Raw genomic sequence first — 14,782 nt, forward strand, 5'->3', positions numbered from 1 at the left:
CTCTCTCTCTCTCTCTCACACACACACACACACACACCTTGGTGTTGCTCTTGGTTTCCTTCCAAAATATGGCTACAACTACCACTGCACCCATGCCAATCCTTCCCCCTAACTAGGAGTGTAGCTCGGCGTCCCGCATAGGCCAACAAAAGTGATATGGCACCACAAATTAAACTAACCTAGTATAACTTAGTTAAATCTTATAAACTCTCTAAGTTTGAATATGGAGCATGCCGGATCGGCGGTGCTTCGCATCCCTACTCTAATCCTCAGCCGCATCTTAGTCATTACCTCCAGTGGCATAGTTCAGAGCTATCCATGCTCTGCCTCAATCCGTGCCTCTCTAAGCCAGAAAGGAGCAAGGTAAATGAGGAAACATGATTTTTGGTGAGACCAATACATATTGCAAAACGTTCACGTATATTCGGGGTGGCAGCGAGCCTCCTTTCCACCGGGGAGTGCCTTATCCTTGTTCCCATTTTACAGCGGAGATTTATTTCTCATCCGCATCCCCATCGAGAAGCTAAATTCATATGTTCTTCTCATGATTTTATCATCTTACTTTTTTACACATAAAAATAAACAACTTTTGTAATAAACATGTGGTAAATTGACAATAAATGAATATCATATGTTAAATGTACTACACTAGACATAATGTTGCGTGTTACTAGCTACAACATATTACCGATAAAAATATACTAATTTATATGTAAATACAAGCATATAACAGGGTATAGCGCAGAACGGGGATGGAGAGATATTTTTATCCCCATCTCCAATTTAGATAGAAATAGCGAGGGATTGAAATTCTCCATACCCGTCCCTTAGTGGATGAATTGTCCACGGGTTCGCGGGGAAAAGGGCACATTGCCATCTCTACAAGTTTGATTCATGTGGAGGGTTCGAGCTTTGACTTTCCGTCATTGGAGCTAATAATTACGAAATAGTCACTGTCAGAAAATCCAACCAATTTTAGAGAGCACAATAAACAAGGTGCAAAGAAGTCTAATGAGAAATCGGATGGGAATTTTCCCCACCACAATTTCGTGGGAGAATCTGTGTGGGCTCTCTTTGGCGATCAAACGGATAATGCCAAACGTGAAAACAGTAGGTCTAATGAGAAGTGCTTATAAGTTGATGATCTTGACCATTCATTTATTTATTATTATCCAGTAATAATATTGTGTAGTTGCACATTTTTGAAATTGTCTGTAATTTCAGATTTAGAAAGTGGAGCCGAACGATTGAACATTTCAATATCTAAAGGTGCACACTATTTTTTGTGCAACTCTAAGTTTAACAACCTAGTAAGCTAGATAGTGTTTCTGTTGTTTAATTTAGAAAAAAAAAATGGCAAATGCGTATTTTAATCCACCATCTGATTGAGTACGCACCATACAACGACCGTTCAAGCCACACATGGTCCGGCCGATCGCGCGCTTCTATAAATGGCGCCCAACCTCGAACATCGGAGCCAACTCGGCCGTAGGCATCAGTCACACATACTCCCTCACTCACTCACTAATCTGGTCGCACGGTCGTACTGTCCTACTACAATACAGGGCAGAGAAAGCTGCCAAGGGTCGTCGTCGATGGACGCGGAGGCCAGCGCCGGTGGCGCCGTAGCTGCAGCACCACAGAGCAAGGCGTGGGAGTGGGAGGGGCGGGTGGTGTCGGCGGTGCCGGCGGCGACGGCGGAGGAAGCGTGGGCGCTCCTGTCGGACTTCCTGGCGTTCCACCGGTGGCACCCACGCGTGCTGATATGCCGCCTGGCGTCGGGCACCGCGGCGCCGGCCGCCGGGTGCGTGCGCTACTGCGAGGGCACCACGCCCGACGACGGGACGCCGGCGGACTGGGCGCACGAGACGCTCCTCGAGCACGACCAGGCGCGCCGCTTCTTCCGCTACGAGATGAACGACAACAACATGGGCTTCGGCGCCTTCTTCGCCGCCTTCCGCGTCGTCGCCGCCGCGGCGCCGGCCGCCGGGTGCGAGCTGCGGTGGGAGTTCCAGTGCGAGCCCGTGCGCGGCACGCCCAAGGAGGCGCTGGTGGCGCGCCTTCAGGCCGGGCTCGACGGCATGGCGGCGCGTGTGCGCGAGCACGTCCTGTCCGCGCGCGCTGCCGCCGCCGCAGGCCCCAGCGTGGCGGCCGGGTTGGAGGCCGCCGATGAGCTCAGGCTGGACAACTCTATCGCCGTCTGAGCTTTGTGAACGCTTTGGACGTACTCACGTCACTAGTACACGTGCACCACAGTACCAGTGTACGGTGTACCACGTACTGACGTACGTATGATGTATGTTCCGGCTGTGATCGCCTTGTTTCTTGACTTTCTTCTAGCGGCACTACGTTATCCGACTTGCCATCATCATGTATGTATGTACGTACCTACCGTTTACTAATACGGAAGGACTCCTGTACTGTACGTGCCCAGTATAAACGTACCGATCCCGTAATGTATGGAAGTCATCAAATGTCCAATTTTTTTTACCAAGTGCATGTGCATTGCATATCTGTCATGAAAAAGTTTAGATGGGTAATCTTTGCCCCTTACCTGTTCTTATATACTACCTCTATCCATAAATAGATATTTTACACTATGCTTTGGACAAATCTAAGACATCTCTAGTTATGCACCCAGGGCGTACAAAGAGTCACCTCATTTAAAATTTTCATCTCACCCATTTAAAATGGAAAATGAACGATGTGGGTTTGAAATCTTTGTAGAATTACAATCCATAAGTTATGCCCTAATAGTGTTTTTAGCATTTTGTCTTTGAATTCCCTATCTAGATTGAATGGATTTAAAATAATTATTTATTTCACAAATAAAATTTGCATCCAAAATTTCTAAAATAATATTTTGATTATAAGAAATATACTTATATTTTTTATAGTATACCCAAAGCAATAATCTAAGTTTGGACCTCACCGATCAATGTCGAGAATGAGGGATGTGCGTTCCAATTTTTTGTAGAATTGTAATCTCATTTATGCTCCAAAATATTTATCATGTTTAAATCTCTTGAGTTCATGTAAATTTTATGCAATCAAATGCATAATAAGTTCACCTTTTCTCTTCACAAAATCACAAATCCCTAGAATAACATTCTATAGTAGGTTACATATTAAAATTTTATACCCAAGGTAACATTCTATATTTACAACAAAAAATTAAAATTTTGTGGTTAATGTGGATCTTTAAAATTGAGACCCAAAGATGCAAAATTCATATATGTGTACGTCCTCGAAACATATTGCATGACATTCTACCCTAGCGTAGGCTTTTGTTAAATTAATAGCTGCATATAATTCTATATGGTATTGTGCTCAATAAAGTTTAAGTTCAAAACCCTGCCAACTTAGTATTGACTAAAACAACTACGCATACATATATCAAAATTCAATACACATAAACAACTTATCCCACATGTTGCAATCATGGTCACATGTAGGGAAAGCTTGGTGAAGCCGTGAAGGAGGCAATGCATGATGTGGGATGTCGCGAGAGGCGACATGCGACTGTAGTGGTGCATAAATCAATCAATGATGCACCTATAGTGGAGGTAAGACTCGTTAGGTTTAAGGAGGATGTAAAAGAGTCGGCATTGCTTGGCTGAGATCAGAAGCCGCAAAAATACACATGATTTGTATGCAAAAGACACATCTACAATGTAGAAATGAACAAGTAGGCACCACAATATGATTTTTGAAGTATATATAAGTGCTCCAAATTTTCATAAACGTTTGAACAATCTGGTTAGCTAGCCCATGGAAATAATTTAATATGCTATCAGAGTTAAGATGTCTGACCATCCACTTCTGGTGTATGTTTAGACCTAAGGACCCGATTGTCTTAATTTGAATATAAACTTACGAGTGAGTTGGACCTAAGCGGATGTTAAAATTTAAGTGAATTGTATATATATTTTTCCCCTTGTAGTTGTTAGCTTGAGTTATTTGGTTGAATTAGCTATTTTTTCTTCTGAGGGGGTTGTAGGTAAATCGGCTAGGTACTCCTGGTACTCCGAATTTTGAAATCACACTGGAATTTATGGAAATTATAAAAAAATTGTGAAATAGGCACGACATATACCAATCATGCCACAAACTCTGAATCCAATTTCAAAGCATGGGGGCGCTACGCGCTACACCAACAGTTTGCGCGAAGGTTGGTCTTTTACTAGTGGTATACTGGTATATATAGTGGATTAGAAATTTTCTAATTAGATCCACGTACCACAAGTATTACAGATTTTTCTTTTCATAATTTTCAAGAACTTGTAGATGTCCAATTCAATGGTTGTACCGGGAGTACTCCAAGCGTTGAAAACTGTGGCATTATAGATGTTGAACTTTAGTTGTATGGACCTGCCGTGGCTGGTGTCCTTTTCAGTAATCGCTGATGGTTAAAACAGATAATTTCTCAAAGAAAACTTGTGGCTGCTGAGCATTCACCACGAAAGGAGCAACACAGCACGTCGCACCAAAAGATGCGATAAGATGAACAAACTCTGATGGATGCATGGAATATACTAGCTTGGTATTCATGACTTGACTTGTATGCAGTACTGGCCACGTTACAGACATATGTAAATGGAGGCGCCACATTTGATATGGCCTACGTGCATGTCCATGTCTGCAGAGCTCCAATTACTTTGGTGCACATGCACGGTTCCGGGTGCAGGCCGCGCCACGAGCGACGGATGAGTTGTGTCAAAAGAACAAGAGCAGCTTAACTGTACGACACGACGGGGATGAGATAAGCGGGGGCATCGATCTGACTTGCCAGCTCTCTTCGGCCCGTGGAGGCCAATCAGCGACGGATTCAGAAAAAGTTGAGGTGCAACCGATTCCTTCCAGGGTTGCCTCAAAGATTTTGGCCTATTCCGAGATAGTTGTCACCTACCTCTCCAAAACTCCCAATGCTGACAGAGCTGATCGGAGAATGGGTTGGGGAGCTGTTCTGATAGATCATCTCTCTGTCAACGAGGGTTTAGGAGTTTTTCCGGCCCTGGCTGCTCGACGTGCTCTGATGGTGGCAAGGGATCACAATGTTTAGAAGGTTGCCCTGGTTTTAGATTGTTTGTCTCTTATCCAGCGCATCTCGTTCCAGGTTTGACACCGCTGGGCGCTGGGTATTATGATAGATGATATCAAAACTCTAGCAACGGTCTTTGAGTCTTGTTCTTTCAGCTTTTCTAGACGAAAAACGAATGTGGTCACCCATAAATTGGCTCCCTGCTCTGAGCCTCTAGTTTGTAATATTTCGGTTGGTGTTATCCCGGAGCTTAGCTGGGAGGAACTCTCTAATGATCATATTTGATCAATAAAGTACCACATTCTCTCAAAAAAGAACAAATATACAACTAAACCAAATTGCAGCTAGAGGAATTTTTACAGGACGCGACGAATAGAATAGTAGGATTTTTATTTTTCAGCATGGGGTCACCTTTCAAGCTCAACATCACAAAACGCTCTGGCAAACCTCCGTTTTTCTCAGTTTAGCTTCGGCATGGATTCAGTGCGAAACCGATGTAGCGGTACATTTATTAATGCTTCCAGTCTTGCTCGGTTGTTCTCAGTCTTGCTCGTCTGATGCAACCCAGCTCAGGAATGCTAGAACTGCAACGAGGCATCAAAAGAGAGCACAAGCACGCGTTCCAGACAACGATACTATTCAATCGCCAGTTTCTAATCCCACACATACTGGAATATACATTAATTAATAATCAGGATGCGTTAGCGTAATTGCATTTACAGTGTATAAATGTAACCAGGCTGCACTACTGAGTGCCTTAGTTTGAGCAGCTGAGCAACTGCTCCGGCATGGCAGTAATACATATCTTTACTATTAAATTACAATAGGTGACTGGGTGGTGTCACAAACGGATCAATTTTTTTTAGGCCTAACGTACTTCCGGCTGGCCCAATGTTTTTTAATCATGTCCTTGCTGCACTAGTAGAAAAACCCCCCTTTAGTACCGGTTCCAAAGGGTCTTTAGTACCGGTTTTGGAACCGGTACTAATTATCCGGCACTAAAGGCCTCCCACCTTTAGTACCGGTTCCCGAACCGGTACTAAAGGTCCCCGCGGGGCTGGTGATCTTTTTTTTATTTTTTTTCAAAAAAGGCTATTTCGTTTAATTTTTTTTATCCATTTTTCTTCTAATTATTTTTCACTCCCTTTTTTCACAATTTCTAATATTTCCGTTAGTCTCTAACTACACTTAATCTCTAGTCAATTACTTACCCTTGGTCAAACTTCCCGGTCGGTCACTCATCCTCACACTACTCCAACACTAGCACGCTTAACTTCCGGGTTCCTTTCCGTCCCACTTCCAAGTGCTTCGCGCGCATGTTGTTGATACTACTATCATATCAATCCTATTAACATGTTGGTCAATGTCACACTTCTTTATTATTTATATTGCAAATAAATTTTTTAATAAACAAAAGTAATGATGTAATAATAATGTTGAATAAATAAATAAAATTAACTTTTTAATTTGTATTATTTTTATTTATTTTTAAAAAATTTAATATTTTTTTTGCCAAACCTTAAACCTGAAAATTTGAAAATCTTATAATTTGCTAAAAGTAATAGTAATATTCTGGGATTCAAAAAATCTTATAATTATTAATTTTAATTTTTAAAAAATAAAGAAAATATAAAATTCTAAATTTTTGGGAAAAACCTAAAATCTTCCTGCTTTCATATTTTCATTTGGAATTTTGAGAATCTAAAAATTGGCTAACCGGGTAAACCCAGGTGAAATCGGATGTAACTTTTTCCACGATTTTTTTTGATATATTATACGTTTTTTTTCGACGTCTTATGCAAAAGTTATTGCCGTTTTACCATTTTTCAAAACTTTTTTGCAAAAAAAGTGAAAATTCAAATTTCTTAATTTTCTCTAATAGTAGGTTGCATAACATACAAGAATCTGAAAACATTTTATTTTTTGAATTTTCTATCATTTTATTTTCTATTTTACAGTGTCAAAAAAGGCGATCCACGGGGGGGGGGGGGGGGGGGGTGTGGAGCTGCGTGGGGGACGCAGAAAAACCTTTAGTAGTTAGGTGTCACGAACCGGTACTAAGGTTTTAAAGGTTTTTCAGCCTTGAACCCTTTTAGGTTCGTGTCACGAACCGGTATTAAAGGTCCTTACGAACCGGTACTAAAGGTCTGGGCAGTGCAACCGGTACTAATGCCCCCTTTAGTACCGGTTCGTAAGGGAACCGGTATTTATGGCTTAGATGGATGCCCATTTTTCTACTAGTGCTGACATCAGAACAGAGTTGGCGTCCGGCCGTGTCCAAGTAGTATGATCGGAACAAAGTTTGACTGAAATTATTGGTCTAGGTTATTATATAGAACTATTTTCTCGGGTAACTATATAGAGCTCTAAAGAAATTATAACTCAACCGAGAAGCGCTACAAGAAACATAAAAAGACATCCCATCCTAATCCATCCAAATCGGCATCGACAGAAACAGCATGCACTGGGAAACGTAAAAAGACATGACCTCCTAATCCATCCTGTAAGCACTCTTTTTTTTTGCGATCAAGCACTCTGCATGACCTGATCGTTCTAGAGCGGTTACGGCTGGAGCAAGTACAATAAGGCCTAGTCAGCTGGCTACAAAGATTAAAATAATATATTTGTGTCTAGTTGGAGGAGAGAGAATGTGAGTGGGCTCTTATGCAAGAGCTAGCTCTAGCACGTGCTCCTAGGCAAGGTGTGTGAATGAAAGGTGGGCCATCCATTGAAAAAGTAGTACATTCTTATAGCCAATTATTGTACTTGTTGGCTACATATTGACTATAGATAACATGATATTTTGCTTATAGCCAACAACCGGCTATACTATTGGAATTGCTCTAACACTGTAGTGCTACATACATCTTGCAAGCCCCGACTCGTCAACCATGGCGTATTGATAACGGAGTGGTTGCACAATAGATATGTACATACAATATGATGGAGTGGCTGGAGTGTGGGACATGGACTATGAAGCTGACCAACGCACCCACAACTCATCCCAGATACGTTTCCACCCGACCGCCGATTCTACAAAATCATATACATATGGTCGCGGCTCTCTTTCCCGATTACTGGATCCAACATATTCAGCCGAATCGTGAGATAAGGTTCCCAGTCGAGAAACCCTAGACCACAATTGATCAATGGCCGGCTCCTGCGGATGGTCCCGCCAGCGTGGAAGGTACGCCAAGTGCTGCATCTCGCCAATGGTGCACTGGTTGAGGTTTGTGCCTGGCTGTTTCCAGGCCAAGGCGGTTGCTGCAATCAACAAATCTACGGTCCTAGATCGCTACCAATGCCTCTTCCACTTTAATTTGACGATGCATTGAAATCACCGAAGCCTGGTAGAATGCTACTGCGTGTCATGTGCCGTTTCCGCTGCCCAATTCTGGAGCCCTAGCCGCATGAGCACCCGCGACTTGGCCAACGCAGCTTTGCACAGACCGCCTCTTGCATCGTGCCATCCCAGCGGCTCTGCCCTTGGTGCAACACTCGCCCATACACCATGCCCGGGGAGATCAAGTACACGTTGGCCCAACCGGACACGACCCAGATCATGCCTGTGGCGTCGGTGATGCTCACGCGGTACGCGAACATGCATGAACAACGCGATAGCCACGGGCCCGCGTAGAGAAGATCAGGAGCGGAAAGTACCTCGGCGCAGCGTGCTGCAGCATGAGCGACCAGAGCTACTCGGTAGTGAGGTCGGATAGCGCGCCGCTGCGGACGGCCGCGAAGGCAGTGTGCCGGTGTCCACGGGCGCGATGACGGTATCTCCAGCGGCGCGATGCATTTTTATGTTCGTTTGCGTCGGATACGAACACAAAAAACGTCCATGAGTCTATCCCTTCTCCAGCGGCAAGAACGTATTTTTTTTACCACATGCATAATTAGAGAAGAGAGAGGAAAAGATTCCATTTGTTTGGCTAGGAATGGCCAGCACATGGGTCCTCCCTGCATTAAAGGAGAAGAGAGAGCAAGCCATGCAGTCCAAACGAACGCAAACGGACGCACGGACACTTCCGCATAAACGCATTCCTGACACATATTTGGTCCACGTTTCCGTCAGGACAGACGCTACGGACGTTTTGCGTCTAGCCGCTAAAACACGTTTTTTATCTGCGCAGACGCAAACGGACGAGGTCGCCCCGTTGGAGATGCCCTGACGGCCATGCCCTGCTTGGTGTTGTTGGACTGGCACTGAAAGGCAGTGTCTACGGGCACAATCACCTATATCTTTGTGATGTAGTCAAGGAATATGCTGTCAGTGCCAGCGAAGGAGAGGTCGGCGATATCGACGCCAGCACTCGGTTTCCACCATCGTTACCTTCTCAGACCATCTCCCGTCACAGAGACCGATGATGCATGTACGTGCGTCGATTAATGGTACATTTAAGTGCATGTACGTAAGAGCCATTGACCATCGTTTTTCAAGCCTTCCTCATGTAGGGTAAATACGGAAATGCCTCACACACGATAAATTTGGTACGACTTGTGTACGACCAGACACATGAAGGGGCTTCCCATGATCTGGCCCACATGCTGACTGAGGCCCATATGAGTCTTGTCGTACCAAACTGTTGTACAAATTTGATCGTATGTATAGCATTGCTCGGTAAATAACAGCTGAATCATCTATTTATATCCTTCCTCCCTTGCTCCGTATCTATGATATCTACATAATGCCAGTGTTAAATAACCTGGATGTACCAGAACATAGTTCCGTTTTCTTTCACGTGTATAATTTGTTATTTTTCGAAAAGGTTGTTTGTTTGATATAATGTGATGCCGTAGCAACGCACGGGTTTTATGCTAGTACATATGGTATGCAGTAAGGAGAGGTCAGTTATCTTTCAGTGGCACATAAATATTCAAATGGCAGCCAATTATTGGAGTGAGTCTTCAACATGCTCTACAATTGTATTGCCACACAATGTTGCTTTCAGGTCTATGATATGAAACTGGTGGTCGAAAAGAAAAAGGCATCCAAACTGGCGATCAGCTTGCTTCACTTGCAGTCTTGCAGATGAAAAATGAACACAGTTCATGGGCAACAACCACATTGTCTCACCACAAACAAAACGCGAGACCTGCACAGTTCTTACATCTACGTAGCATGACCATGAAACAATTTCATGAAGCATTCATTTAAACAGTTTGCAGGTGAGGTGAAATGAAGATACAATTCCAGACAAAGCAACACAAAGGCATGTTAGCACACAAAGGACCTTACCGTCAACGTATCAACCAATGTTACAAGGAGATCATTGCTGGGCCGGAAAAAATATAACTGCTTGCAAGGAAACAAATATAACTACTGGAGTAGACTCTTGCTTAGTGCTGGGCTTAATCTCCATGTCGAAGCAGATGCAACTGATTCATGGAGAGAGAAATAGAATCTGATGCAAGTACTGTTCCGAGCAGTAAATCAGGTAAAACATCTTATATTAGTAAACAGAGGAAGTAGTAAATATAGAGAAGACTCCTAGAGGACTAGATAAAAACAAAACAAAGTCAATTCACCAATTCAAGAAAATAGAGACATGGAACAGATGTTGGCACATTTTTTACAAACAGAATAAAAATGACGAAATAGTCTTCGCAAATTCAAACTATGTGAGATGACACGAACTCTCAAATGAAGCGGGTTCACTTTGACCCATAAATCTTTTTCCTGGAAAGATATACAACTACTACGAGTGAGATGTATTTCTAATAACATAAAATGAACACATCATTAATGTTAGAAAGTCAGGCTATTAGTTTGCACTCTTTTGACCAGGAGGAAACTTAAACAGCTGATAAGCAACAAAAGTAGCATTTTGGCACCTTCTCAGAGTGAACTAATTTACAATCACGGATGAACTTTCTTAGCAAAGTAACAATTCAACACAGAAAGAGTGTGCTCAATTATCATTTTTAAGAACTGAAACATACAGTGAGTTTGTCAATCAATCTACTAAGGTTTTGTAAGCAGACTTTCTGAATTTTGGGACATAATTCTTACCATGGAAACTAGATAATTCTTATCTAGTTGGACTAGATAATTCTTATCTAGTTGGACCTTTTCAATCTACATTTATTTGCATACTATCTAGCGAGGATGAGATTAAGTAGATAGGCTTGTTCAAAAAAAAAAGTAGATAGGGAGTGAGAAGAATATATAAGTAAGCACAAGCTAACATTGTTCCCAGTTGAGGAAGCTAATATTTCAAAAAAAAAAAAGTTGAGGAAGCTGCAGAAGTACATCCATAGTGCAAAGTCTGTTGACAACAAGTTCTAGCAAAAACAAAAAGCAACCTCAAAAACTGTTGAGCAACAAGTTGATAACAAAGCAACAAATGTTTGATGTGGCGCACACACGCATAAATAAAAAGGAGGATGTCTCAAACCTGTACTGGAGACAAAAGGCTACAGGTGAAACTCTACAAGTAATTTATGAAGTGGATGAGCGTGAAAGGTGCAAAATTTCTGAATTTTTCAGTTCTGTGAGGAAGGGGGAGGTAGATGATGATGGTATCTGTGAGAGTAGTTAGGAGAGAGGAGGAAATCAAAGAGGATGGCATCAGCAAGATCTATTGTGACAAATACAAGTTTCGAACAAGGATTATCATCGGGATCACCAATTCTATCAGCTCATAATGGGTTGTCAAAAATCACATCCCCTCTCCCAAGCACATAACCTAGCACAAAGCTGCAGTCTGAGAAGGCAATGCAAGAAGCACCAAAAACACAACTCCTGGAGAGGCAATCACATATTCCAATTAAAAAATCAATTATAACATCACATTTCAATAATAAGTTGACTATGATGCAACCATTTAACCAGATGCAGCTTGCAAGTCAACAAAGAAGAAAATCCGACTCTTTTCATCGTGAGCTACAAGAAAGGATAGAAAATGGGAACATCGTAAAATATTGACTTTCATGAAGACAACTAGAAAAAAAAAAAGTAAAGTCCATTCTTGTTCAAGGAATATGGACGTGAGGCATATATATTGATAACAATTAAGTACTACGAAAATCACTAGATCATTAAAATAAAGCCAAGTCAATTCTTCAGCCCAATAATAATATAGACATGTGGCAGATTAGCAGGCAAATATTTCAAAAGCAAGGGAAAATGGCTTGTTGGCTTCAGCATAGATTTCACGCAACCATATAACATTCAGGGATTCTGATCATCCCATGACAAGCATAGGTTTCATGCAGCCACATAATATTCAGAGCCCCTAACTTTATATACATGAACACAAAAAGATGAAGACGGTAGGTTCAAAATTCATCCAATTTATATATTGCAGCCCAAAAGGATACCAGCTAGGCCGTTATATATTCTGTGCTATTTATTTATCTTAAAGGAAAAAAAAAACTGATTTGCTAGTGGCTGTTGCATGCACTTGTTCAGGAAAACTGGCGATCGACATGCTTCACTTGCAGATGAAAATGAACACAGCTCATGGGCGACAACCACATTTCGAAGCAAATATAACTACTGGACTAGACTCTTGCTTAGTGCTGAGCTTTTGCAATGAAACAAATATAACTTCTTGCAAATCAACAAAGAAAAAAAATCACTCTTTTCACTGCCAGCTATAACAAAGGGTACAAAAAAAATATTGACTATTAAGAAGACAACTAGAACAAATAGTAAAGTTCATTCGTGTTCAAGGAATTGGGACTTGGGGCATACAATGGATAAAAATTGAGTACTAAGACAACCACTACATAAATAAACTAAAGCCAAGTTGATTTCTCGGCCCAATACAATAAAGACATGACACTGATTAGTAGGCAAATGGTTCAAAACCAAGGCAAAATGACTAATTGGTTTTAGCATCAACAGAAACACCAGTAGCTTCAGCCCATGTCACAAGCATAGATTTCAAGCAGCTACATCATATTCTTCACTTCAAGAAATAGAAGGCCACTAGATAATCTCTCAGATAAAAGATGACCAAAATGAAACGGCAAAGTCAATTCTTCACTTCAAGAAACAGAGACAAAATGCAGGTACATTGCTATCTGGTAAGTAGATAGAAGACTCCAAGAGGCCTAGTTTTTTTTAAAAAAAAGTTGATCCCCCAGTTCAGGAAAGCAAAGACATGGGACAGACAGATGTTAGCACATATTCAAACAGACTAAACTAAAAAGGACGTACCCAGTGCTGAGAGCTCCCGCACTGTGCGGGGTCTGGGGAAGGTGTTAGTGGCAAGTCTTACCCTCACGAAGTGCAATGTGAGGAGACCGCGACTCGAACCTGGGACCTCTCGGTCACAGGCGGTGAGGCTCTACCGCTGCACCAGGCCCGCCCTTCTCAAACAGACTAAACTGATTAGGCAATTTTGGCATCGACACACACAATTGTCCCTTCATTCTGAAAGAGAATTGACTCAAGCATAGATTTCAGTAACAACGCAAAATGAACACAGTCTCACTGTTGAAAAGTTCAGACTACCAAGTCTACAGTCTTTTCACCTAACGGAAATATAAAAGGCTCACAGGTGATCAACAAAAATATCATCTAGCACCAGCAAACTAATTTACAGCCACGGATGGACTTCATTCGCAAAAAAAAGTTTTCTCATTATTTTTTTAGCAACTGCCAACTGAAACATATGCTGAACTAAACAGTCTCTTTTGCCAGCGGCGTAAATACTCAGGTTTGGAAATCAAAGAACTGGACGAAGGACATAATTCTTACCATGGAGCCTATAATCCAGATTGTTAGTTGGAGGCTTGGACTTCTCAACTTACATTCAACGTGTACTGGAGGCAATGGGCTACAGCATGTTTTAAACCTGTACTGCAGGCAATAGGCTACAGGTGAAACTCCACTAACAAAGTTCAGACGGAGGAGGAAACCAAATAGGATGGCATCACCAAAAAGATCTATTACAGCAAGCACCAAGTTTCTAAAAAAAATGTCTACCATCAGGATCACCAGTTTTACCAAGCACATGATGTGTTGTCAAAAACCACATCCACACTCTCCCAAGCACATAACCTAGTACAAACTACAAAGGTGCAGACTGCAGTCTGAAGAGGCAATGCAAGCAGTACCAAAAACACAACTCCTAGAGAAGTGAAAGCCCTGTTCAGGGTAAAAAGAGGAGTGCAAGAATTCAGGACAATTGTATCCCTGTTGAAAATCAATTATAAAATAATATTTCAGTAATCTCTCCTCTCCAGCCCCTCTGGCCTAGCCAGCAAGAGAACAAGAAGCTAAAGATGACGCAACCATTTAACAAGATGCAGCTTGCAAATCAACAAAGAATAAAATATGCCACTTTTCATCATCAGCTATAACAAATGTTAGAAAAAAGGAACACCATGAAATATTGATTATTAAGAAGATAGCTAGAAATAAATAGTCAGGTCCATTCTTGTTCAAGGAATTGGGACATGAGGCATAAGATGAATAACAATTGAGTACTAAGAAAACCACTAGATAATAGAGAAATGGCACTGATTATATTAGTAGGCACATGTTTCAAAATCAAGGCAAAATGACTAATTGGTTTTAGCATCAACAGAGACACCCGTAACTTCAGCCCAAAAGGTAACGACACAGGCATAGATTTCATGCAACCACATAACATTCAGAGCTTCTGATCATACCGAGACAAGCATAGATTTCAAGCAACTACATCATATTCAGAGTTTCTGATCATAACTTAGAAGAAGCCAGCAGGTTCATAATTCATGCAACCAATATATATTGCAGCTCACCAC

General features: G+C 41.8%; 1 protein-coding gene across 1 annotated transcript; it reads left to right on the forward strand.

Moving 5' to 3' along the window:
- Positions 1-1,436: 1,436 nt before the first annotated feature.
- Positions 1,437-2,499, forward strand: LOC127341830 (lachrymatory-factor synthase-like). The gene has a single exon (XM_051367767.1). The coding sequence runs from the start codon at positions 1,452-1,454 to the stop codon at positions 2,202-2,204; it is 753 nt and encodes a 250-aa protein (XP_051223727.1). The 5' UTR covers positions 1,437-1,451; the 3' UTR covers positions 2,205-2,499.
- Positions 2,500-14,782: the final 12,283 nt, after the last annotated feature.

The sequence above is a fragment of the Lolium perenne genome, chromosome 3, assembly GCF_019359855.2.
Source record: "Lolium perenne isolate Kyuss_39 chromosome 3, Kyuss_2.0, whole genome shotgun sequence".
In the NCBI taxonomy this organism is placed as follows: Eukaryota; Viridiplantae; Streptophyta; class Magnoliopsida; order Poales; family Poaceae; genus Lolium; species Lolium perenne.